This window comes from Sitophilus oryzae, unplaced genomic scaffold (genome assembly GCF_002938485.1).
Source record: "Sitophilus oryzae breed Bouriz unplaced genomic scaffold, Soryzae_2.0 scaffold_1561_pilon_pilon, whole genome shotgun sequence".
In the NCBI taxonomy this organism is placed as follows: domain Eukaryota; kingdom Metazoa; phylum Arthropoda; class Insecta; order Coleoptera; family Curculionidae; genus Sitophilus; species Sitophilus oryzae.
Window position 1 is genome coordinate 1 of NW_022146238.1, and position 24453 is coordinate 24453.

General features: G+C 33.8%; 1 protein-coding gene across 1 annotated transcript; it reads left to right on the forward strand.

Moving 5' to 3' along the window:
- Positions 1 to 5890: 5890 nt before the first annotated feature.
- Positions 5891 to 17086, forward strand: LOC115879044 (transcription factor 21-like; the record flags this gene model as incomplete). Its single annotated transcript, XM_030895680.1, is given in 2 exon segments — positions 5891 to 6044; positions 15340 to 17086. Coding segments are annotated over 2 exon segments (298 nt in total), but the record flags the coding sequence as incomplete, so codon positions are not given.
- Between the last annotated feature and the right edge of the window lie 7367 nt (positions 17087 to 24453).

Below are 24453 nucleotides of genomic sequence, written 5' to 3' on the forward strand. Positions count from 1 at the left end.
TCGTAGAAACTAAAAATGCAATAATATACAGGGTGTTCCATTTAAAAAAATACAACTTTGATATTTTTTATTTATTTGGGACACTCTGTATCTTGTAAAAATATTTTTAAATTGCAGCTCTAATAGTCCTTCAACGAACGCAAAACTTACAATTTGTAAAAATCTAATCGTTTAGCTACAATACTCCGTGTCGTATGTGGTGAACAACCCTGTATGTGTTTCTGCTATTGATAAAACTCAATAACAATCACCTAGACACTCAATCTAATTTAAATATTTAGTTTTGGTTCATTTAGTCTAAATACATACATTATGAGAACATTTTATATTTGGTAATTCAACTCTTCATATTGATAAAACAGAATATTATTCAATTATTAAAAATATCCGCAAAATAAATCACTAGTTGACCACAATACATTAAAACACTTATTTACTTTTAATAGTGGACGTGGACGCGTGTTTGGCTAACCATGTTTTCGCTAACCATTGTCGCTAACCAAACATAGTTAGCGAAACGCGCATCCAGGGTTAAATGTAAAGTGTTTTGATGTATTGTATTGAACTAGTCTTTTATTTTGCTATTATAAGACCAAATGTTCCAACCCCCAACTTAGTCCAGTAAATAAGGATACGAAAAGACCCAAGTCTCGGCGTAATTCGTCTACCTTGATTTTTTAGACGGATTGTGTATCCTTTGGAGAATAGTTTTAGGGGGAAAACTGGAACACCGTGATCAGCCAGCTTTGGCCGAAATAATGGCCGCAAATGGCCAAAAATCAGTTTTTCGCATAAATCTGCCAAAATATGCAATTTACAAAATTTTTCTTGATACAAAAAATGAAGCTATAAAAATGGTCCTTATCATTTTTACGTAGAATTAGTAGTTTTCGAGATATTCCGCCTCGAAGATTCCAAAATTTTAGTCTTAACACTCCGGAGCTACTTATACATTTCATAAGCGTATCACTGATTAATGGACAAATTGTGTAATAACTCGGCTAAAATTTTATATTTTTTGATAATTCAAAAACATTCAGTCATCGGAACGTTGTTTGAATTTTGTCGTATTTTATGATAAAAAACCGGCCAAACACTTCTTGGTCCATAAATTTTCAGATTTTTACACTGTAAAAAATCAGCCTGAGTGAACACATATTTTTCAGGGAGTGAATTTTTTGAGTGAAAAAATTGAGTACATTTTCATCTAAAATAGAGTTAATTCATAATTTTACACAAATATGATCTCTATTTAATCTATAGCGGTTGAATAAGTTCATGTTCGAGTAATAACCCTTATCTTTGAGTAATGGAATAGAAAAATTCACTTAAAAACTCATGTTATAGTTTAACACAATAAAAATTTGAGTGAAATCTCCCAGTTTAGAGTATTTTCGCTCATTACTAATCATACGTTATACGCGTTCCTTCGATACCGTATAAGCTATTCCCCTGTTCCTCAGTTTTTAATTATCTGTTCGTAGGTTATCTTGTCCCTTCGAAGGCGCCAAGGTTACAGGCCCATAGTGTGTGTGTAAAGTGTGATGTAAAGTGTGACTGTGGCCGCGTGGCGTGGTGAAACGAATACGTCTAAATATGTTTTATGTTAAGAACATTTTTTTTCACATCGCAGAAATCCGCCCAACATAGCATAGATTCAAATTCGACTGCGTCCACTGATTGCCGCAATGCTCGGATGTTTCCTCGGATGTTAATCTAAATAGTTTCCCTCAATCTGGAACTGGGAACTGGAACATTTGGCAGAATAACATTTTTTTTAATTTTCAGGAGTAAAAGTGTCTGGATTTTCCGAGGAATTTTCGTTATTAAAAGTTAGTTTAGAAATTAGAAATATTCGAGAATGTTGGTAGCCGAGCTGACGAATGCTCTTAATAAAGCGGATTTTTGTGATGTGTTGCAACTTTTCTAGACGTCTAGCTTAAAAAATTCCTGTATTTTTTCCAAAAAGAGTTGAAAACTTTTTAAAGTGTTTTTGATATTATAATAATATTGTTATAGTGTGTTTTGTTTTATTTGTTTTTGTCAAATAAAAATGACAAATAAAAATATTTTTGAAGGTTCTACAGTTTTTCATTTGGTTTTTTAAAAAACGAAATATCTAAATGATTTTTTCAAAAGCTATGTAAGCTAACTTGTTATTTTATTACAAGTGAACAGATGCCTCCCATAAGTGAATTTTAGGAAATGGACATGTTCGAGACCATGTCCTAAACTGAAACTTACCTTTGAAAGGCACCTGCCCACCTGTTATAAAATAACAATTATTTAGCTTACATATAGCTTTTAAAAAAATCATTTACAATATATTTCTCAATACTGAGTGAAATTAATACTCAGATATGAGTACTAATCAGTTAAGTGTAACACAAATTTGAAAGTCAATCAATAAAAGGTTTTTGAACTCAATACTTAGTGAGTTCACTCATTTAAAGTGAATAAATTATCAAAATCGATCAAAATCCGACTCCAGGTGAACCATAATGAGTAAAAAAGGAGTCTTTCATCCAATCCCGATTGAGTGAAAACACTCAACACGTAGTGAGTTCACTCTTTTTTAAGTGAATGAATACTCAAAATCCTACTCAAAGTGGACTGTTTTAAGTAAAAATGGAGTCTTTCGTCTAATCTCGATTGAGTGAAAATACTCAATGCTTTTCACTCTGAGAATTGAAGATTCACTCAGTTCTGTAGAGTGGAAATATCACTCAATCGGGTGTGGACAGAAATTGAGAAAGTATTGAGTGAAATCTGAGTGAAATTTCACTAATTTATTTTTTTTACAGTGTACAAACTTATTCATATTTTCACTAATAATATTTTATTTGTCAAGATTTTTTTAACTGTTGTTCTTAGAGTGTTTTTAAGTAACTCACAGAAAGTTTGAAGTATTTGTTTTAATAACATTTTAATAAAAAAACAATTATTCGTGGGTGGCTTTTTCCACTTTTTTGGAAGTGTCGTAAACAAAAGAAAATTGCATGAAAACTTGTATATTTTGGCAGATATTTGTGAAAAATTGATTTTTGCCCATTTCGGCCATTTTTTCGGACAAAGCTGGCCGAGCACGGTGTTAAATTTTTTTCCCATAAAACTACCCTTAAAAAGGTACACAATCCGCTTGAAAAGTCCCTGTCGACGAATTAAGGTTGATTCACACTATACCTTCCGTTTCCATTCCATATCCATTCCATATAACCTTCCGTTCCGTATCAGTTCCATACTTTTTATTCTACAATTTATATCATTGCGAAAGTTTTATTTTAAAAATTTGTATCTTTTGAAAAAGGCAATAGATTTAATTAAGAGGTGAATAAATAAATAAATATCATCAAAATGTTAACAGAGCTGGTACAAATGTAAGAACTTGACAACGCTGTTTCCGATATGCTTCAGTCCGCCTGCCAAAAAAATGTATGGAAGGAAAGGATATGAAACGGAAGGGAAACGGAACGGATAGTGTGCATTGTCCTTTAGGTTTCAACCTTTATTAACTGGAGTAACTATAATATTAGAATCATTAATTTTCAATTTTATTTCAAACCTATATGTTTTGCTCAGGATATTACCTATTTAACATGACATTTGTTTAAGAAATAATCATTTGTGAGTAATCAGAAAATATTTTGTTTCTTGATATTTTTCCCCCAAACGTAACACGTTTTCAATGTTCAATAATCAAGGCACAAAAATGGATTTTGAAAAATTCTATAAAAAAGTTGTTTAGATTTTTTGTACAAATAGTACGTTGATATTAGCATATTTAGAGAAAAAAATTATAAAGTTTTGATATGTTGAGGTTATACGTACTAAAAGGAGACTTTTTAAAATCAAAAGAGTTCCTAACTGTAAGGTGTGAGCTTCACCCCCAAAAACCACCCCCAATACGCACTACGGTGGTTTTTCTCGTTTTTCTCGAAAACCGTTAGTCGCACAGAAAATTTCATTCTTATCAAAAATATTCCTTATAAAATTTGCTACAAAAAAAGGTCTATTCATTATTTATATTTATCCAATGCATTTTGAGCAATAACCGTTTGAAAAATGGAGTACAAAAAAAAAGGTCGCCTTTCAAATTATAGTCTCCCAAGGTATTTTAACGTGCTAAATATACACGCAACAGATATAATACTGTATAATAGAAACAAAAACATTGCCTATTCCACCAAACTAACATTCATACTTTCATCTACATATTGTCATCGTCTATAATTTCTAGAATGTGCTCAGTATTCGAAACAACTTTGCCCACAACAGATTCCGCACATAGTTGTACATTTCATGCCGGCTTTAATGCAACTGCATCTTTTACACAATCCCGTTTGCTGATCTTCAAATTATTCGTACCTGCCATCAAAATATCTGAGAAAAATGAACAAGTTCTAGTCGTTGGAGAAAATGTCGATCTTGTTGTTTTATTAGCAGCACTTTCCTTCCGTAATGAAAAAAAGACATTTTTCTGAAAGAAGCCATAGGTAATGCGAAACAACGAATGTATAGTTCGAAAGACTTGCAATCATCCAGTATTATACGTAATTTAAAAAAAACAATATTATTTATTCACGCTATTAGCGGGTGTGACACAACATCAGATTTTTTGGAAAGGTAAACAACAACACGTATAAATTTAATAATAAAGAAAAAGACCTTGATAGTATCGTCGATATTTTTAGCAACGCAAAATCGACACCTGAAGAAATTGGAAAAGCTGGAGAGACGTTTTTACTGAAACTATACAAACTTCAATCATCTGAAGGGAGCCTTAGTGAGATTTACATTACAACCAAAGATACGCTTGTTTCAATAAGTTAGTTGGTCAAGCAAACAGCACGGTACTTTTATCAAAATTGCCTCTCACATCTGCTGCAGCTAGGCAACATTCCCGGAAAACATATCTTCAAGTACAAATATGGCAAGAACAACCTATAAAACCCGACCAGTGGATCTGGAAGAAAATCAACACCCCTGTCACCTTTATATACATCAGAATTGCCCGCCCCTGCTTCAATTATGTCATTAATAACGATGCAACTGCAAACAAGATTGTGTAAAAAGATGCAGTTGCATTAAAGCCGGCATGAAATGTACAACTATGTGCGGAACTTGTCGTGGGCAAAGTTGTTCGAATACTGAGCACATTCTAGAAACTATAGACGATGACAATATGTAGATGAAAGTATGAATGTTAGTTTAGTGGAATAGGCAATGTTTTTGTTTATATTATACAGTATTATATCTGCTGCGTGTATATTTAGCACGTTAAAATGCCTTGGAGACTATAGTTTGAAAGACGACCTGTATTTTTTTTGTACTCCATTTTTCAAACGGTTATTGCTCGAAATGCATTGGTTAAATATAAATAATGAATAGAACCTTTTTTGTAGCAAATTTTATAAGGAATATTTATTCGGTAAGTATAAATTTTTTTGTGGGATCAACGGGTTCTGAGAAAAAAGCGAAAAACCAACGAAGGGCGTATTGGGGGTCGTTTTTTGGGGTGAAGCTCACACTTTATAGTTAAGAACTCTTTTGATTTTGAAAAGTATACTTTTGATGCTATAAAAGTATTCTAATGTCAACATATCAAAACTTTATAAATTTTTTCTTCTATTCGGCTATTTTAGCTCTAATATAAATATACTAAAATGGTATAATATTTTTATAGTCCCTATATATATATTTTCTTTGGTGTATAATTTACACATACCAATCCTCTGCAGAAAAATAAAAAGTTTAGTTTTTAAATTAAAATTACTAATTTGATCCTTTAAATAATTTTTCAATACAAAACGATAATAATATAGAGCTGTAATTACTAATAACTGGATATTAGTCGAGTAGTAGATTAATATTAAAATAAAATTATTTTCAGATTAAAAACTACGTTACCTTGGGTACCGGCTGACACCAAACTATCCAAACTTGATACATTGCGACTGGCCACGAGTTACATTGCTCATTTAAGAGCGGTACTGATGGACCAACCACCACCAAATGACCATCTACATAAGCATCCTCTCACACTCGTAAGTAAACTTATAACTTAGTAGTATAACTAATTGAAAAAAAACTGTTTGAAAAACAATAACTCATAGTGTCAATAAATAGGTCGCACTGGTCCCAGTAATAAATGAGAATTTAAGTATAAAGGCAAAATTTGGACTCCAAAGAATATCGATTATCATAATTATCAATATCAATAACATAAAATACTCTGTATAAGAGAATTGAGAGAAGAAAAGAGAAAGGATTTGTTCTGTTATCCTTGGTGTCTAAGAATATGTGTGTGTGTGTATAGCTAAGTACTACGGGCCCTAACAACAATATGTTGGGACAATGTCATATTTTGTATATATATTTGAATTATTGCCCTGGTTTTTCAAAATGACTGAAAAATATATGTTTAATTTTTTAAATATAAACAAAGGCATATATCCTAAACAATTTGACAATATTTTTATGAATTTGTAAATTAATCCATATTTACAGTAGCGGATTTTGTTCATAAAAGGACAAATTTGCCTGACAACTAAATGTTGGGACAAGTATTTTTAAATAATTAATATCATAGGCGGCTTTGCTATAAACGTCACAAATATCGCAAACTGTTTACTTCAGCATTGACAGCTTGTAAGTGACTCGATACTTTGAGTAGTGAGACTTACTGTAAGTCATTTTATTTTTTTTAATTTGCAATTTTGTTAATTTAATCCAAAGTAATGGCCCATGGAAAAGCTACAAATCAACGCGAAATTATCATTCGTCAATAAAGTACGCGAAAAACAATTCGAAACATTTTTGATGATTTAAGTATTCCAAAAACCACGGTCTTTAGGCGTTAGAGGTAAAAGTTCGGGAAGGCCAAAAGTTGTATCTCAGAGAGATTTACGAAATTTAGTAAAAATTTGCAAGTCTGCGAGAAGAAGTACTCTTCGCGAAGTAACAGTTAAATGGAATACTGTAACTGGATTAAATATATCAAGAGAATGTGTTGCCGAAAATATATCCATAAATGCGGTCTGGGGTTTTACAAGGTAAACTTTATTTTGTGTGGATAATCAATTACCTGAAGATTATTGATACAAATTCTTATTTAGGCCAAAAAAACCGCTACCTACTGACAGAAAAATCGCTACAATTGGGCAAAATCTAAATTATCGTGGACACAAAATGATTGGAATAAGGTCATATTTAGCGATGAGTCTAAATTTGATGTTTGCGTTGGAGATCATCGAAAAAGAATAATACGAAATAAAGCAGAAGTCTTTCATAAAGATTGCTTAAAGAGGGTTGTTAAATTTCCTAAGGGGATTATGGTTTGGGGTTGCATGTCAGCAAGAGGTTTGGGCAAATTAAATTTTATAGATGGCACTGTTAACGCCCAAAAATATCAACATATACTTGAGATCTCACTTTTGCCTAGTGCTCAAGAATTGTTTCCAAACGAAGACTATATTTTTCAACAAGATGGAGCATCGTGCCATTTAGCAAAATCAACTAAAAATTGGTTCTGTAATAATAATATAAAACTATCCTATCCTGCAAGTAGTCCGGACCTCAATGTTATAGAAACTGTGTGGCATAAAATAAAGCAATATTTAAGAAACCACCCTCAACGAACAATTTTTGATTTGCGGACAAAACTGCAGGAAATTTGGGATAATTTTTCTCCTCAAATATGCCCATCTTTGGTAAATACAATGCCATTAAGAGTTCAGGCAGTTGTTAAGGCGAAAGGTGATAACTCCGTATTAAACAAATTTCTTGTTGGGCTATCCCAATATATAGTTGTCAGCAAATTTGGCTTGATTTTGGCAAAATAAGCTATTATCAAAAGTGATTTGTTTGCAAAGTTATAAAAATATAGTAAAATTGTCTAGATCATATTGTAATGTTTGAATTTAGAATAATAAACAAAATAAATTAAGTCGTTTTAACAAATTACTATTTTTACTGCAAAAAAGACCTTGTCCCAACATATAGTTGTTAGGGCTCGTATTTATAAAGTTAAATTCGCTCCAGATTTTAACTACTTTTCAGATTTACAATAACAGATTAATAATATTAAGTGTTATTTACAATAACAGATTAATCAATAATAAGGTGTTTCTCAAAAAAGGGTCATTCCTATAACTGTTTTATTTTTTCAGGTAAAAAAAAACGAGATTTGATTTGTTAGTATATGACAACAATTTTTTTAAGCGAGAATGTCAAAATTTGACATATGGTCGTATGTCATTTTATTCAGAGTGTTAATTTTCTATCGAATAAATGCAATGAGTACAATTTAATGAGTTCAATACAATGAGTACAATTTAAATATCAAAATTTGTTGTCATGTGTCGGTGAAACAGAAAGCGACCGAAAACTTGAATATACCGGGTGGTCCGAACTGTATTCCGGAAACTTCAGCAGCATATTCCGCAGATAAAAATAAGTAAAAAAGTTCGTATAAATGTATGTCCCAAAATGCTTAGTTTCAGAGATACAGAGTGTAGAAGTTTCATTTTTATTTCGATTTTTTCTAAATAATTTCTGAAGTAACGTCAATATTTGGATGAAAATTGGTGTCTGGGAGTTTTTTGACATGAGAAATTTGATTTTGATGTCAATATGACTCCTACTAGTAGAGGGCGCCATCTACATGTGTTTTAACTGTTTTGAAGTGTAATAACTTTTTGTCCGTACCTGTATAAAACTATCGAGTGAAAGAATATACATCTCTGAGTCTTTTTACGTAAAAAATATCTCTTTGTAAAAATCGCTTCGAGTAACCGTTCTTAAGATATTTAGAATGGAAATAGTCAATACATGTCATTATTGACGAAAAATAAACACGTTGAGTAGATAGTTATTTCACTGAAATAATAAATATGGGAAATTTTAATTTTTTTAAATTAATCATAAATTTTTCTGCAAAAAACGATGGTAAAACAGTTTCTGTTGAACTTTTGGCACAAAGCATTTCAAATTTATGATTTCAGTCTAATAACTATTTAGTCAGCATGTTTAATTTATGTAATGATGACAGGTATTGATAATTTCGATTCCAAATATCTCGAAAACCATTACTCGTAGCGATTTTTACCAAGAGACCTTTTTCACGTAGAAAATGTCGTGAATGTATATTTTTTTACTCAGTAGTTTTATACAGGTACGGACAAAAAGTTATTACTCTTCAAACCAGTTAAAAAATATGTAGGTGGCGCCCTCTACTAATAGGAGTCATATTGATATCAAAATCAAATTTCTCATGTCAAAAAACTCCCAGACACCAATTTTCATCCAAATATTGACCTTACTTCAGAAATTATTTGGAAAAAATCGAAATAAAAATGAAATTTCTACACCCTGTATCTCGAAAACTAAGCATTTTAGGACATACATTTATACGAACTTTTTTACTTATTTTTATCTGCAAAATATGCTGCCGAAGTTTCCTGAATACAATTCGGACCACCCTGTATATAATAACAAAATACGGTCATCTATGAATATAGTGCAGTATCAATAACTGATTTATGTCATATATACTAACATACCAAATCTCGATTATTTATCTGAAAAAATAAAAAAGTTATAGAGGCTAGCTACTTTTGATCAACACTCGGTATATAAGTTTCAACAAATCAGAAATAGCATGGCAACAGCACATATTGCTTTATATAAAAATAGTGTATTATGTCCAGAATTTTATGCTTAATCCAATTCTGCACAGAAAAATGGGGGCTGCAATTAAAAAAACTTAAAACTTTATCATTGCTTATCTTAGGACACCCTGTATAAAAAAAATATATTTTAGGATAATGCACCGTTATAAACCATGCAACATTTATATGAAACTTTTTTCAAATCTCCATTATCAACGACGATATTGGACTTCCTCAGACTAACTACTGATTTTGACCAAAATCTAAAACTTCTAACGTTCTTAGCGCTGCTATATTTTAATTCCTCGTTGTTTACGAACGAAAAACGAAAAAAAAGGGGAATAAAGACAAGAACAAAGCCCGTTCGTCTTCGACGTTTATTTAAATATCGTGTAAACACCGCAAATCGGCTATAAATGCCTCCGCGCGCCCGCCCCGCCTGGAACAGCTGGACGCATTTGCCGGAATCCCAATTATTACCACGCGAGCAGGGAATAAAGTGGATGGAAAGGTCCTCGGCGACACACTGTTGATATTCGAGCTTTGTTTTGATAGGCAAGAGCATCCTCTTCACGGTCGCGGCGCACTCGATTCACCAGGAAACGCTCTTCAGATTTTACGACAGCTCGCTTTGACGAATCAAAGCGTAAGTTTAGATAAAGAGGTATAATTAACACCTATAAGAACGAAAAAAGCTCGTTTTTCTATCTTGCAATAAAAGTCAAAAAATTCTTCCTATACCGGGTGCGTCTCAAAAGTGGCTGAACTTTTTTTTTCAGATAAAAAAATGAGATTTGGTATGTTAGTATATGACATAAATTAGGAATGATTGACGTATTCAATTGTTTTTGGTCACTTCCTGTTTTACCGGAAATGACTACAACTTTTGATTTTTAAATAGATACATGACACTCTGAATCGAATGACATATCATATGTCAACTTTGCGCGACATATGCTCTCAAAAACAAAATGTATGTTAAATTTCAATCTAGAGTGCCATGACTGTGTTAAAAACACTAATTTTTGATCAATGAACCTTGAAAAAATAGATTTGACCCTCTAATGTTTTTAGTGTCTTGTCTTAGCCGCCGGTTAAAATATGCCGAAATTGTATTTTTAATCATATCTCATTTTTTTCAAATGGAACGAGGGTGGCTCATTAGCATATGTATGGAAAGCATTGAGAAAGCATTTTTTATGAATAATTTGATACCACACACTTGGTATTTCGAGTCAAATTAATTACTTGCATGGGTTGTTGTGTGGATAGAAAGTCACAATTTATTTAAACACAATTTATTTAGCACTAATTAACAAAAACAATAACGATAAAAGACTTAAAGAACTATTTACAAACGATTTATAACTATTTATCTAGAAAGAATTTATTTTGAATTTTAGCGCGTCAACTGTACTCGTCTATTTATTTCTGTCCTCCTCAGACCACAACTTTTGATTTTTAAATGACACCCTCGGTATTTTTTTTACTTTATTTGATAGAAAATGGCACTCTGAATAGAATGACATACCACATGTCAACTTTTGACATTTTCGCTTTAAAAAAATCATATTTTAAATTTCAATTAAGTGGTTGTGTTAAAAACACTAACTTTTAATTAAGGAGCTTTGGAAAAATAGATTTTATTGTCTAATGTTTTTCGTGTCTTGTCCTGGCCGGTTAAAAGATGCCCAAATCATATTTTTAATTATATCTCAATTGTTTCAAATGGAACGAGGGTGGCTCATTAGCATATTTGGAAAAAGCATTCTTTTACGAATAATTTCGTATCACACACTTGTTATTTCGAGTCAAATTGTCGTTACGAACCGCCATGTTACAATTACAAATAAACAATACGCGAAAATGTCACAAGTTAACACATGATTATTCAGAGTATCATTTTCTATCGAATAAAGTAAAAAAATACCGAGGATGTCATTTAAAAATCAAAAGTTGTAGTTATTTATGGTGAGACAGGAAGTGACCAAAAACAATTGAATACGTCAATCAATCCTATTTTATGTCTTATAATATATCAAACCTCGTTTTTTTATTTGACAAAGAGACGCACCCGGTATACTGCCGCGACCTATGACAATACCTACCACATCATAAAAAATATTTTTTTACTATTTTATTTAGCTGAACGCCACAGAAATCTTGCATGCATGCTTGGTCTTTGTCTTGCTTTCTGTGCAAGAAAAGGTTCAAGGCCAAGACTGCAAGACCAAGACCAGTTCTGCTCACCACAAGTAGCGGCGGATTTGCCAGTAATAAAAACATACTTCTTTTAAGTAGTATGTTTCCTTCCGCAATCGACAGTCAAAAATTAAATCAATTTTTACAAATACAAATGAATCAAAACCAGTTCAATCTACATAATTAAAATATTGATTTATAACCTTATTTATTAGTCTTATTTTCAGCTTATTTTGACTGTTCCAAGTTGTTTTACAGTAATTATATTTTTAGAGACTACAGAAAAATAATGGATAAGTAACTTTTGGAAAGTAATTTTCACATAGGCTGCGGTATTTTCATACTTCGAATCACTTTTATATCTATCTTCTTAAAAAATGTTTTTTTTGCAAATCTTGCGGTGTACTTTATTTTTGATTTCCGCTTTCACTTTGTCAACCTCAAAGTGAAGCGAATAATCCAAAAGTGTCTGGCCCCACTTTTAACACTTGTCATTCTCGACGACAAATTAATGGACCAAATGTTTTGTTTCGATCAGCACCTTATGGTCCAATGTTTACTTTATTTATTGGCGCGAGCCGTTTGACGCCTTGGATAGCTGTCAAATAGTCCACTTGAATGTATTGTCTCGTGCTCGCCTTAGAAGCTAGACTAAAAATAAAATATAATACTAATTTAGGAAAAGTTAAAAAATATACGGGTTTAATAATTTATACATGACTTCGTATTAATTTAAATAAAAATTGTAAACACGCCATTATTTACTAATATTAAGAACTAGAGTCTGTCCAACGAGTCAGAGTAGATTTCGATAAATAACAGAAAATATAATTTTCTTGTAAATGAAAATGACAGACATCTATTATGTTAGTGGGGTCGGATAGTTCTGAAAATCATAAAAATATTTCAGTTCTGGCGGCGAACTTGAATTTTTGGATATGGATAGTACATATACCAAGCATCAAAAAATGCTCCAGACCCCAAAATGGGGGGGGGGACCCCCACCACCGATATGACGTCATTAAAGCGGGGGTCAAAAAAAACCGACAAATTTAGTGATGATATTAAAATTTTAATACGATACATCTACAACTAGATGCTACCCCAAACAACTACTCAAAATTTTTCTTTAATACATCCCTTCCCCAACACCCCCCTATGCACCAACCTTTATACTAAAATATAAACTTCTATTTATGTTCATAATATATTATATAATCAAACGTATGAATAAAAACGACTTGAAAATTAAAAATAAGTTAACATTCTAAATAAAAATAACATTTTAATAAAATAAGTTAATACACTCTATTAATCATTTTCAGAACAATGTCCTTCACATGCACACAGCTGTGTACACCGAAGACCGTTTTTTACACATTTACATACTGAACACCGTTGTTTACAGCTAAAAGCGATTAGTTCCTCACAGCTTTTCACAACATCTGGAATGGTAGACTACAATGGCTGAAATCCGTCGTTAGTTTTATGCCATCCCCAATTATCAGGCAATGGAGCTTGAAAGCCTTTTTCCAAGCAGTTGTTCCATATAATGGCTTGTAGACTGGCTCGCTTGATATGTTGTATCAAAGCATTTTGCGTTGGAGGTATATTCTCAATTGCCCTATTTTTTTCTGAAAAGGAAACGTCTACACTTGTTAACAGTACTCAAGGGTGATGTCGCATCATATAATACAACCACAAATCTTTCCATAGTACGCAAAATATCTTCATCTGGATCTCTTCCCATAAGCAGTTGTTCAAAAGGCGAATTAACATTAGGATCTGCTATCCAAACCTTCCAAGCTCCTTTCTTGCCCACCCCACAGAATGATGACACAGTATCGCAACCTGTTATAGAATGAAATATTGGTAGATATCTGCAAGTCTCCTGTGAAAGCTAGGAACATAAGCCATGGATGCTATTAATCTTTGATATTTCCCAGTTCCAAAATCGAATTTTTACGAGTAGATAAAAACAAACAGCAGTTATTTAGCTTTTTGGCAAAACAGCTAACAAGCGAAACTTTTATTGGAAAAACAATAGTATGTACGCTCCAAGAATATCAGTAATATCTTCTTCAGCAGAATTGGATCTTTCAGATATTTTGCCATCGTGGTATGAAGAAGGAGGCGGTCGCCTTCTTCTGCATGCTAAATACACAGTCGATAATTGCCACAACTGCGTCACCATTTGAACGGTGGATTCAGATGTTGTCATTGCAGTGTCAACATTTATTAAAATTAAAAACATTCAACAACTCTGGATTGATTTTGGAACTGGGAAACATCAAAGATTAATTAGCATCCATTGCTTATGTTTCCAGCTTTCACAGGAGACTTGCAGATATCTACCAATATTTGATTCTATAACAGGTTGCGATACTGTGTCATCGTTCTGTGGGGTGGGCAAGAAAGGAGATTGGAAGGTTTGGATCCTAAATGTTAATTCGGCTTTTGAACAACTGCTTATGGGAAGAGATCCAGATGATCCATTTTGCGTACTATGGAAAGATTTGTGGTTCTATTATATGATGCGACATCACCCTTGAGTACTGTTAACGAGTGTAGACGTTTCCTTTTCATAAAAAAAGGGCAATTGAGAATATACCTCCAACGCAAAATGCTTTGATGCAACAAATCAAGCGAGCCAGTCTACAAGCCCTTATACGGAACAACTGCTTGGAAAAAGATTTTCAAGCTCCATTTCCTGATAATTGGGGATGGCAAAAAACTAACGACGGATTTCAGCCATTGTAGTTTACCATTCCAGATGTTGTGAAAAGCTGTGAGGAACCAATCGCTTGTAGCTGCAAACAACGGTGTTCAGCATGTAAATGTGTAAAAAACGGTCTTTGGTGTACACAGCTTTTACACAGCGTTTGCATGTGAAGGACATTGTTCTGGTTGACATTGAGGGGTTGTTTGGGGTAGCATCTAGTTGTAGATGTATCGTTTTAAAATTTTAATATCATCACTAAATTTGTCGACCCCAAAAACCTACAAATTGATATCAAACACGAAATATCAGATAAAATGTCAAAATTTTGTCATTTATATAACAAGATGGTCGCCATATAATTAAAAACAGTTGAAAATATTTTCAAATATGTTGTTTTAGTATAAAAAATAAAATTAAAATGTTTTTTACAAAGAAAAAAAAAGTATTTATATGCCTATAAAAGCCGTTTTTTTGACCCCCGCTTTAATGACGTCATACCGGTGGTGGAGGGGCCCCAAAATTTTGGGGTCTGGGGCGTTTTTTGATGCTTGGTATATGTACTATCCATATCCAAAAACTCAAATTCGCCGCCAGCACTGAAATATTTTTATGCTATCCGACCCCACTATGTATTTTCTCGTTGGACAGGCTTTATTTTATTTTGAATATAGATTCTTGTGGAACCTAAAAACTCGAATATTTTCACTACAGAAGCATTTTTTAAATTATTTTATACTTTTTTTTCAGACATGGCCTTTCAGTTTTCAAAGAACAGAGACAGCCGATGGAGTTTACTCGGAACAGACCAATCAGCATCAGCATTCCTGGGATGAAATACCATCTTCCCAGCACCCCATTGTTAGGGATAAAGATATGACTTATTATTATTAATCCTTATATTAATTTTAATTTTTTTTTTGTCGTGGGATACGATTTAAAAGAGAATATTCAACAACTAATAGCAGGGATTAAAACAAATTAGTTTCTAAAAATTTTTTAAACGAAACAAATTGTTGAAAACATGAAAAAAAATAATTTTCAGTGAAAATCATAAAAAACAAATAAACTGAAAAAATATTTTTTGTTAATTTTTATCAAGCAACTGCATTCACCAACTACTAGAATCATATCAATTCTCTCTGATGTAGGATAAGTTTGTGGCAAATTTCTGAGAATTTTTCTTGTTTTAACTCACACAAAATGATAACTAGTTGTTAAAGTTGAATTAATTAGACAGCTATGTTGAAGTAACGTTAGACATACAGCCACCCCCACCTCCCTAAATTTTATTAAATAGGTAATAAACATCTAGTGACACTAAATCATATAAATGAAAATATCTAGGAAAATCTTTGTTTGAAGGGTAGACAACCTTAATAGTATTTTAAAGAGACATGAATTCTGCATTGAATATCGGAATAATATACTGGATGTTCCATTTAAAATAAAAGAGTAACTTGCTTTTAAAGGTGACCAATGTTCAATATTAATTTTGTCTCACCCTGTATAACTTTTTGCTTCAAGTTTTAATTTGATTTAAAGTACAATAGTTAATTTAACTACCTTCCTATTATGCTATACCGGGTAAATTCCAATTTAGGTAGCTTTTATTGTAATTTAAAAATTGCTCTTTAATTATAGAAAATGTTAAATATGTCAAAACCTTACATTTTAGTCATATACTTCTTCTATAAAAAACACCTTTATTTTTTGCCTATTTGCCAAAAATCAATTAATATATAGGGTGTTCTATTACAAAAAAACACAACTTTGATGGGGGACACCCTGTAGAACTGTCTATATTTTTAAAAAGTGCTCTAAATTAACCTACATATGCTCAAAAAATTTCATTTCAATACAAACTGTCGTTCTCCTTGGAGCCTCCGCGTCGTTTGAGAAGCGCCACCCTGTATAAAGGATATTTTTTCAGAAGTTTCTGAAAAAAAGTATCTCAAAACAAATCTGGTTAACCTGGTTTTACAATGAAATACAGCCTAAATTTAATGTCATTTTAAATCTAATTCGAAGAAAAAAAAATAACGCCAAAATCAAAATTCAACGAAATCAATTAATAAAAAAAATCACATATGAAGCAAACTTTCTCTGCGACACTGTATATCATCAAGGATTACCGTGAGGAGCGACTTCCTGAAACTTTCGCCACAGGGGTGGAGAAAAGTATCCGATTACACACTCCCAAAAACGCCCCTAGACTAATCGGTGTTAATTTATTCTTTCTGGATGAAATTCGGGAACGGTTTGGGGATTAACAATCGTTTAACGTGTGAAAAATTATGTCAGTGATGATAGCAAATTTATTAGAAAGATTTATCTTGTATCTTTAATCTTATGGGTTTGTTTTTATTGTATTATATATAGCTTATGTTATTTATTTGGTTGTTTTTAGATTTTAATATTTTGTAATAGTGATAAGTATGTATTTTTTGAATGTAATACATGGTATTATAATAGATTTAATTGTGAAGTATAAAAAGGAATATTTATTTTATTTTTTCTAATAAGCACTGAGAGAAAGTATTTTTTTTAAATCGTCTAAAATTAGTGATTAAGCTTTATATTGTTTGCAGTATTTCAGATAATTGTTCTAATGTTTGTAAAAACTGAATGATTCTAATAGTTTCATTACATATCTAGCTCATTTATTTTAATTCTATAATGGCTTTCATGTAACTTCTTCCAGCATGACAGAAAACGATCTGACAAAATCAATAAAATAAAAAATGAATGGACAGGCAGAGACTGGCGCCCGAGTACACACAATATCGCTACTCTACGGGGTTTTAAGCTTTTTTTTTTTTTTTTTTTTTTTTTTTTTTTTCGTTTTTTTTCCGGAAAAACTAATATAATATAATCAAGGAACTCTACAGAAAAGCAGAATGCAATGTGCTGCACAACAGTACAACCAGCGACAGTTTTAACTTAGGGACAGGAGTAAAGCAGGGTTGTACATTATCACCGTTTTTATTTAATATCGTGCTCGACAGCGTTTTGACTAAAGCCACGGCAAACATTAGGGAGTACAATGGACTCTGATATCGCATCTGACGGATCTTGATTATGCTGATGATAATCTGTCTCACAACGCAATCCTTCAAAGACATGGAAATGATTTCAGACGTCTAAAAACAGAAGCAGACAAAGTAGAATTAAGCATAAACATCGACGAAAACAAAGTCAATGCGCATTAATACAAACAACACTCCATTCAATGTAGGAATCAAACATGTCGAGAATGTAACAGAGTTTATTTACCTGGGAAGTATTGTAACACTACTACTACTGTCCATACATCGCTGACGAGTATTGAACGCATCAGAAGAATGTCACGCAAGGCGTTTTTCTTTCATGAGGCCTTTTCTGGGACTGAAAAGCCCAATACGTGATGTTTTTTGTCTAACACCGCACTCCCGGACATTCAAAAATCTCATTGTTTTGTTGCCTCTTAACTTTTTTGGTTCTCGCTGTTAACTGAGTTTACAATTCTTCTCCATTGAGTTTCTATTGTAAGCTGTTTCTTCCCACTCATACTGCACATAAAAAAAATAATCCCTTTAAGTTTTCGTGAAAATGTCCGTTGTACCTTTTGAGTTGTCCACCTGGCCTCCTGTTACCGTCCTACAAGCTTCACCGTAAAGCAGTGATTTTGGAATGCGGTTTTCTTGCATTCCTGCATACGTGACCCAGCCCATTTAGTCGGGATTTTGTAACCCATGACTTCAATACTCTCGCAGTTAGCTTTTTCAAGAACGATTACGTTTGAGAAGTGATGGAACCATTTTGATTCTTAAAGAAGTTGTCTAAGGTGGTCTCTGTTGCCAGCTTTTTTTAAAATTCCCCCCCGTTTTTCTTTCAATGTTAGGCGGTACGGCACCCAGGTTTCGCTCCATATAACAATAGTGGGCATTATTATTGCTCGGTACATCGCAAGTTTCGTTTTTGTGCCTCAGGTCATGGTTTTAGAAAACCCTGTCTTTAATTTCCAGAATGCTCTGAGGCGCTGCTAATCCCTTGCTGAATTTCAGAGTCGATATTGCCTTTTCCGGAATCCGACTGCCGATGCCGGGGTAATTGAATTCCGCTCATATTCCAGTAGTTCTTCTCCGAGTTTTATAGCATTGTGTGATCTTCCGGGGGGTGCACATGATTTTAGTTGTTGGTCGGAATGTTTAGCTTTTAGCCCAAAGCCTCGTATGCCCAGGTATATGTGTTCAGCATATCTTGTAATTGCTGTACAGTTTTTTGCAACTAGAGCGCAATCGTAAGCGTATTGAAGTTCTGTGATGAATTTGGTACGTGTTTTTGCCCTGAGTTTTTTGAGTCTTTTTATGTTGAAACAGACCGCCGTAATTGTAACCGCAAACGGTGGCGCAGACGCGGCTATTGTCAGCAGGATCAGGAGGACAAACAGGCGAGGCCCTTTGGTTCTCCAACTAAAATCAATTTTGACCTCCCGTCAACTCTCAACAAGAAAAATTAAGAATATTCAATTGCCCAACGTCAGTACCAGTGTTTATTATTGAGGGCTTGCGGAGACATGGAGAGGGTGACAAAAAATAGTACGAGTCAAGGCCGTCCAGCAGGTTGTTTTTATCAATCGCTCTGATACAACGTTGCGGAGTAACCATAATCTTAAAATCATTTGGAGCTAAAACACTATACGTATGGTGTAATCGAGCGCGCAGACCTGTCTTCATCATTTATAACAAACCAACAAGAAGTAGGAGTGCGATTGTGCATATCGATTAATACGCAAATCCGAAGGAGATAAATAGGCGGCAAGGCAAGTAGGTTCAACACTCTTGCCGGAAGAACCTGAAGAGAGTACCGAGGAGTGCGCGAGCGTTGGCGCGCGCGCGCCGCTGGGGCGCCACACGCAAAGAAAAGCAAGGACCGCCCCTGCTATATACCATGGAGACGTTCCAATACTGGATGAGCTTTCACACAAGTAGGGCACAGGTGGAAAGCGGAAGACAAACAACCTGCCAAAAACCAGAACTCGATGGAGAGCTTTCACTGAGAGCCCTTGATGAGCTATCCGCGGTAGCGATGCATATAGGATCCTACTGCTTATATTAAAAAATGTGTCAAAAGGCCGGGACGCAATGATTAGTAAACACCAGCGTCCCGATGATAGGCGATTCGGTATCAAATGAGAGGCCCCGAAAGACGTGAGAGGACCAAAACTACTATCGTAAACAGCATACGATATCGCAAATCGGTCTAGTAAATAGCATCTCTGAATTAATTTTAAACTGCATTAATTCCTCTTATAAATAGCAGACGATATCACGAAATTTGCGTGTTTGATTGGGTCTATGAGACGAGTGAGATCCGCACTAGAATTCAAGATCGCAAAATTCACAAGAATGCAAAGAATGTCTACCAAAGAAAGTAGTACTAAATAAATCATTTGCAAAAAAAAAATAATTTTTTTTTTTATTTGCATTTCTTGAAATTTGGAGGTTGAATTGAAGTTACTATTAGTGCTATATATTTGAATGTTAAAAAAAGCATTCATGGAAAATTCAGGTAAATTACAGACATTAACAAGAGAGCTCACACATTTACAATTACACAAATTCAAACTTAAAAAAAAATAAACAGATTGTAAATCAAAACCAAAAAAATGGCTGAAACTGAATAAAGAAACAGTAATGTTTTAAATTTTTGCAGGACATTTTACCCAATTGTTAGAAGAATGACAGCCTTTAATTAAAACGAAATTTGAAAAATAAAAACTACACTTTGTGTAGGTTTTTTATTTTTTATATTGTTAAGTTTGGTTTGGTTTGATTTTTTTTTTAAATAAGTTAAATATAAGACACATCTTTTAAGGACACATCTTTTTTAAGAAAAGTTAGGTAATTAGAAATTTTAGTTGAGTTTAAAGGAAAATATATTAATCATCTCTATTACTTGTTTTTAAAAGTAATTATGCATACGTATGTAATTGGATGAACATAAATAATTGTCATCTGGATAAATACTATTTTCTGTTGATTTCGCGACACAGCGCGGAATTTTTAGGTTTAGACTTCAGTATGAGGTCCTCTATACATGACGATTCGATTTTTTAAATGGTATCCTTAATTCGTAAAATGGTAACTTGTTTGATTTTTAATTGGTATTAAACAACCACACAATTTTATATGAAAAGAAAAAAAAAAAAAAAAAAAAAAAAATAACTATTTTTTGACATTGTTTCGAATATATTGGTTGACACTCCGCAAAGTTGGCAACATGCGAGTTCATTATAGGAGCCGAACAGATTGTGACGTCGAAATACAAGTGGTGTGAGATACCAAAATTTATTTCGAGAGAGAGACAAGAAACGCATTTTAAGCGCCCCAGAATATAGCCTCAGATGAGCCATCCTCCTCGTTCCATTTGAAAAAAAATGGTAATTATTTAATATACATTTTTTTAACTCGTTTAGATTTGGGAATTTTTTTAACTGGCCAGGATAAGATACGATAACATTAGACGATCAAATTCTATTTTTTCAAAGGCTCCCGTTGATTAAAATTAGTGTTTTAAACACAACCATGGCACTCTAAGATTGAATATTTAAAATTCAAATTTTTGTTTGTGGCAAATAATGATCAGTTGACATATAGATTAATCAATTAGTATCATTCGTAGTTTAGAAATGTCTTTTCCTGTGGATCGAGATCGAAGTAAAATAGCGAGGACCAGAACAATCTGAATCGCTCAATCAATATTCCATAATTTATGTCAATACACTAAGCATGACCATTCTCAGTTTTTTTCTTAATCTGAAGAAATAATGTAGTTATAGGGGTGAAGCCAGCGTTTTGAGACCGCACTCGTATAGGTAAGTATTATAAAGTTAAGAGCGCCGATAAGTCAAACGTCACAATTTAACGGCTATTTTTGTCGCGTGTGAGGGAGTCTCACACTTTTCATATTCACGGGGTGTGGGCGGCTCAGGGACGAGCTTATGGGACCAAAGAATAGCGTACGGCAGAAGCTGATCGAGGCGTGATCAGTCGGCATGGAGCGGCACATCCGTATGATTCTTTAGCGGCTCAGTACTAAGAGAATAACTGATACGGAGCGTCGACGGGGACATAGGAGAATCACGCCATGTAAATTTTAAATGTGGGGGCGGCCGCACTGTCATTATTCTTCCAGCCCTAATATTTTGGGACATAATTCTACTTTAGGGTTTATTGAAGAGCCATGAGAGAAAGCCTCACACTTCAAGAAAGAATAACTTCAAGTCAGATTAATTGTTTGTGAATTTAGGCGTCGTGAGCAATGCCGCAGGCCGTTTACGAGTTATCGCCGATTCTTTTAAAATATTTTCTTATGGCGCGATTCACGCTATTGCATGCATACACAGGTGAGATTAACACAAAATTGTTCGTCCTTATCCCGGCCGCACGGATGTGCAGGAGTAATCCGAGTGGTTCTGCCGGCGAGCGCTAGCCGCAGGGGACGTTGGCTACTGAATGGGCCGTTGATCCGCGCCCGACGGTCCGCCGCGCGAAAACCCCGTGGCCGGATGCAATACTGCATAAGTAGCCGACGAGCCACCTTATGAGCACCAGTCAAGGTAAAAGATAATTGTCAAATGAAGTCATTTCAGAAATTTATCTAATTTAGTGCTTTATTATTATATATTAAAACTTATACCTACATCGAAATATTAGCCATGAATACACTAGCCCGAAGAAAACGTATTAATGATTAAATGGTATTATCATGGAAATAGTTATCAAAGGTTGTCGGAACTAATGCTGGTGTATCCGAATAGATCGATACCTGGAAAATCATACAATCGAAGAAATATACAGAGATTTGAGACCAAAGGTACCATAATAAATAACTGCATATATGAAGCAAGGCAGGAATAAAGAGAAGATAGGCAAAAATGATGCTGACTTGGAAGTTTTATTGTGCGTGGAAGACCGTGGAAGAACGATGGAAAGATCAGCACAAGGAAACTTGAGGATGATATAGGAATAGATCACACTAAAGCGTTTCGAGAGTGAAACGACAGTAAATATTCATTCCCTCAAAATATGAACAAGCACCAAGAGCACGAGATGGGGACGAAATACGGAGCGGATAGACGTTTTTTTTGTTTTTGATATGGAAAGAGCAAACACGATAGAAAAAAGTTTTTAAAAAACATATGTTTCAGTGATGAATGCGCGTTTACCTTAAATAATCGCAACCCAATGTCAAAAATATCGATATTGGGACAATGAAGACCAACACAGGTTTGTCGAAACAGGGACGCAATATCCACAGATAGTAAATGTTTGGGCAGGGATATTCGGATACAATATTATCGGGCATTATTTCTTAGGCGAATTTAATGCGACATTTTTGGAAACTACTCCCGAAAATCATATTTTACCCGCTTTGAGGCCTGCTGCCACCCCACGAGAGAGAGTGACGAGAAACATCGGCCCGGGTTGGGTATCAAATGTGGGGGGATGAAAACCGAGCAGACCGACAACCCACGGGCCACTCGTAACCCCATGGCTTGTCCGCGATGATTTTTGAACCCAAATAGGTTTTTTTAACGGAAACGATATTGGCCTAATAAATCATACAGTAAATTAGCCAGCAACGTCGCTCGCTGTTATATCTTTCGCCCAAATATATTTTTCTCTTGGAGCCCATGATTGTAAAGAAACACGATATAACTGCAGAATAAAAATACCCAGAATCTAAGACGGTTAAAAATGCTATTTCTTGGCCCGAATGCAATAGATTTCAGTTTAAACCCATAACTCTCGCGTAATGGAGAATGAGAATTTGTAGTGATTGCCTGGGTTTATTGCTAGGCAGTGCGATGGAGGAATATTGTGAACATGCTTCCCTAATCCTAATTCTACGGCGAAGGGCACCTCCGCGGCACAATTTAATAGTACCTTGAATATATCCTTGTGGTGTCATCATGACAATTAATAAGTTATTGAATATGAATAAGTATTATAATTAACCTTGTATTTGAATTACTTTATTTTAACTTTAATTCCATGTTAATTATGTATTTATAAATACATCTTGTTTCCGGGACTGTAGGTGGTATTTCCTTTAACATAAATAGGCTTTTACTGAGGATGACAACTTCATGTGCAGAGTTCATTTACCTTGACTGGTGCTCATCAGTAAATACTGGGCCCATAAAGAAATATTAAAGAAATCGGCGATAGACCTCGTAAACGGGATAATCAAAAATATTTAAAAGTTATTCTTTGAATGTGGTTTTAGTGCTCTTCAATAAACCTAATAGAATTATTCTCTAAATAATTGGAAAGTCAATAATTGACCCCATTAATTTACTTAGCATTATTATATTCAGCGTTAGGATTTCCTATGTCCGTCCGACGATGCAACAACCGGTATATTTGTATTTTTTAGGCCCAATTTTTAATAAATAAAGAATAGAGATGGGCAACACCGCATAGTGCTTCACATAAAAATAATGTATATTGCAGTTTGAAATATATAATTCTGAAAAATTATAATGACAGAAAACGTTTTTTTACAACCATCTGACCTTCTTTTAATAAGGAGATCGTAAATTCTTTTACGAGCAAGGACGATTTAACATTTAAGTCCTCGTCCAAATTGGTACAAAACAGTAGATACGGACGACTTGTCCTAGGCCTGTCTTGTCACCACGAAACAAATTACACATCTTTTTAATACTATACAAAACTTAAATCAAATATAAAAAAAAAACGATTTTCTTGTCGACGCTTCGCCATAATTAAACATTTATTGTATGCTGGTGTTCGCGCGCAACAGACATCAGGACCCCTTGCTGGTCCTTTGTTTACGCTTTCCCCGGACCGG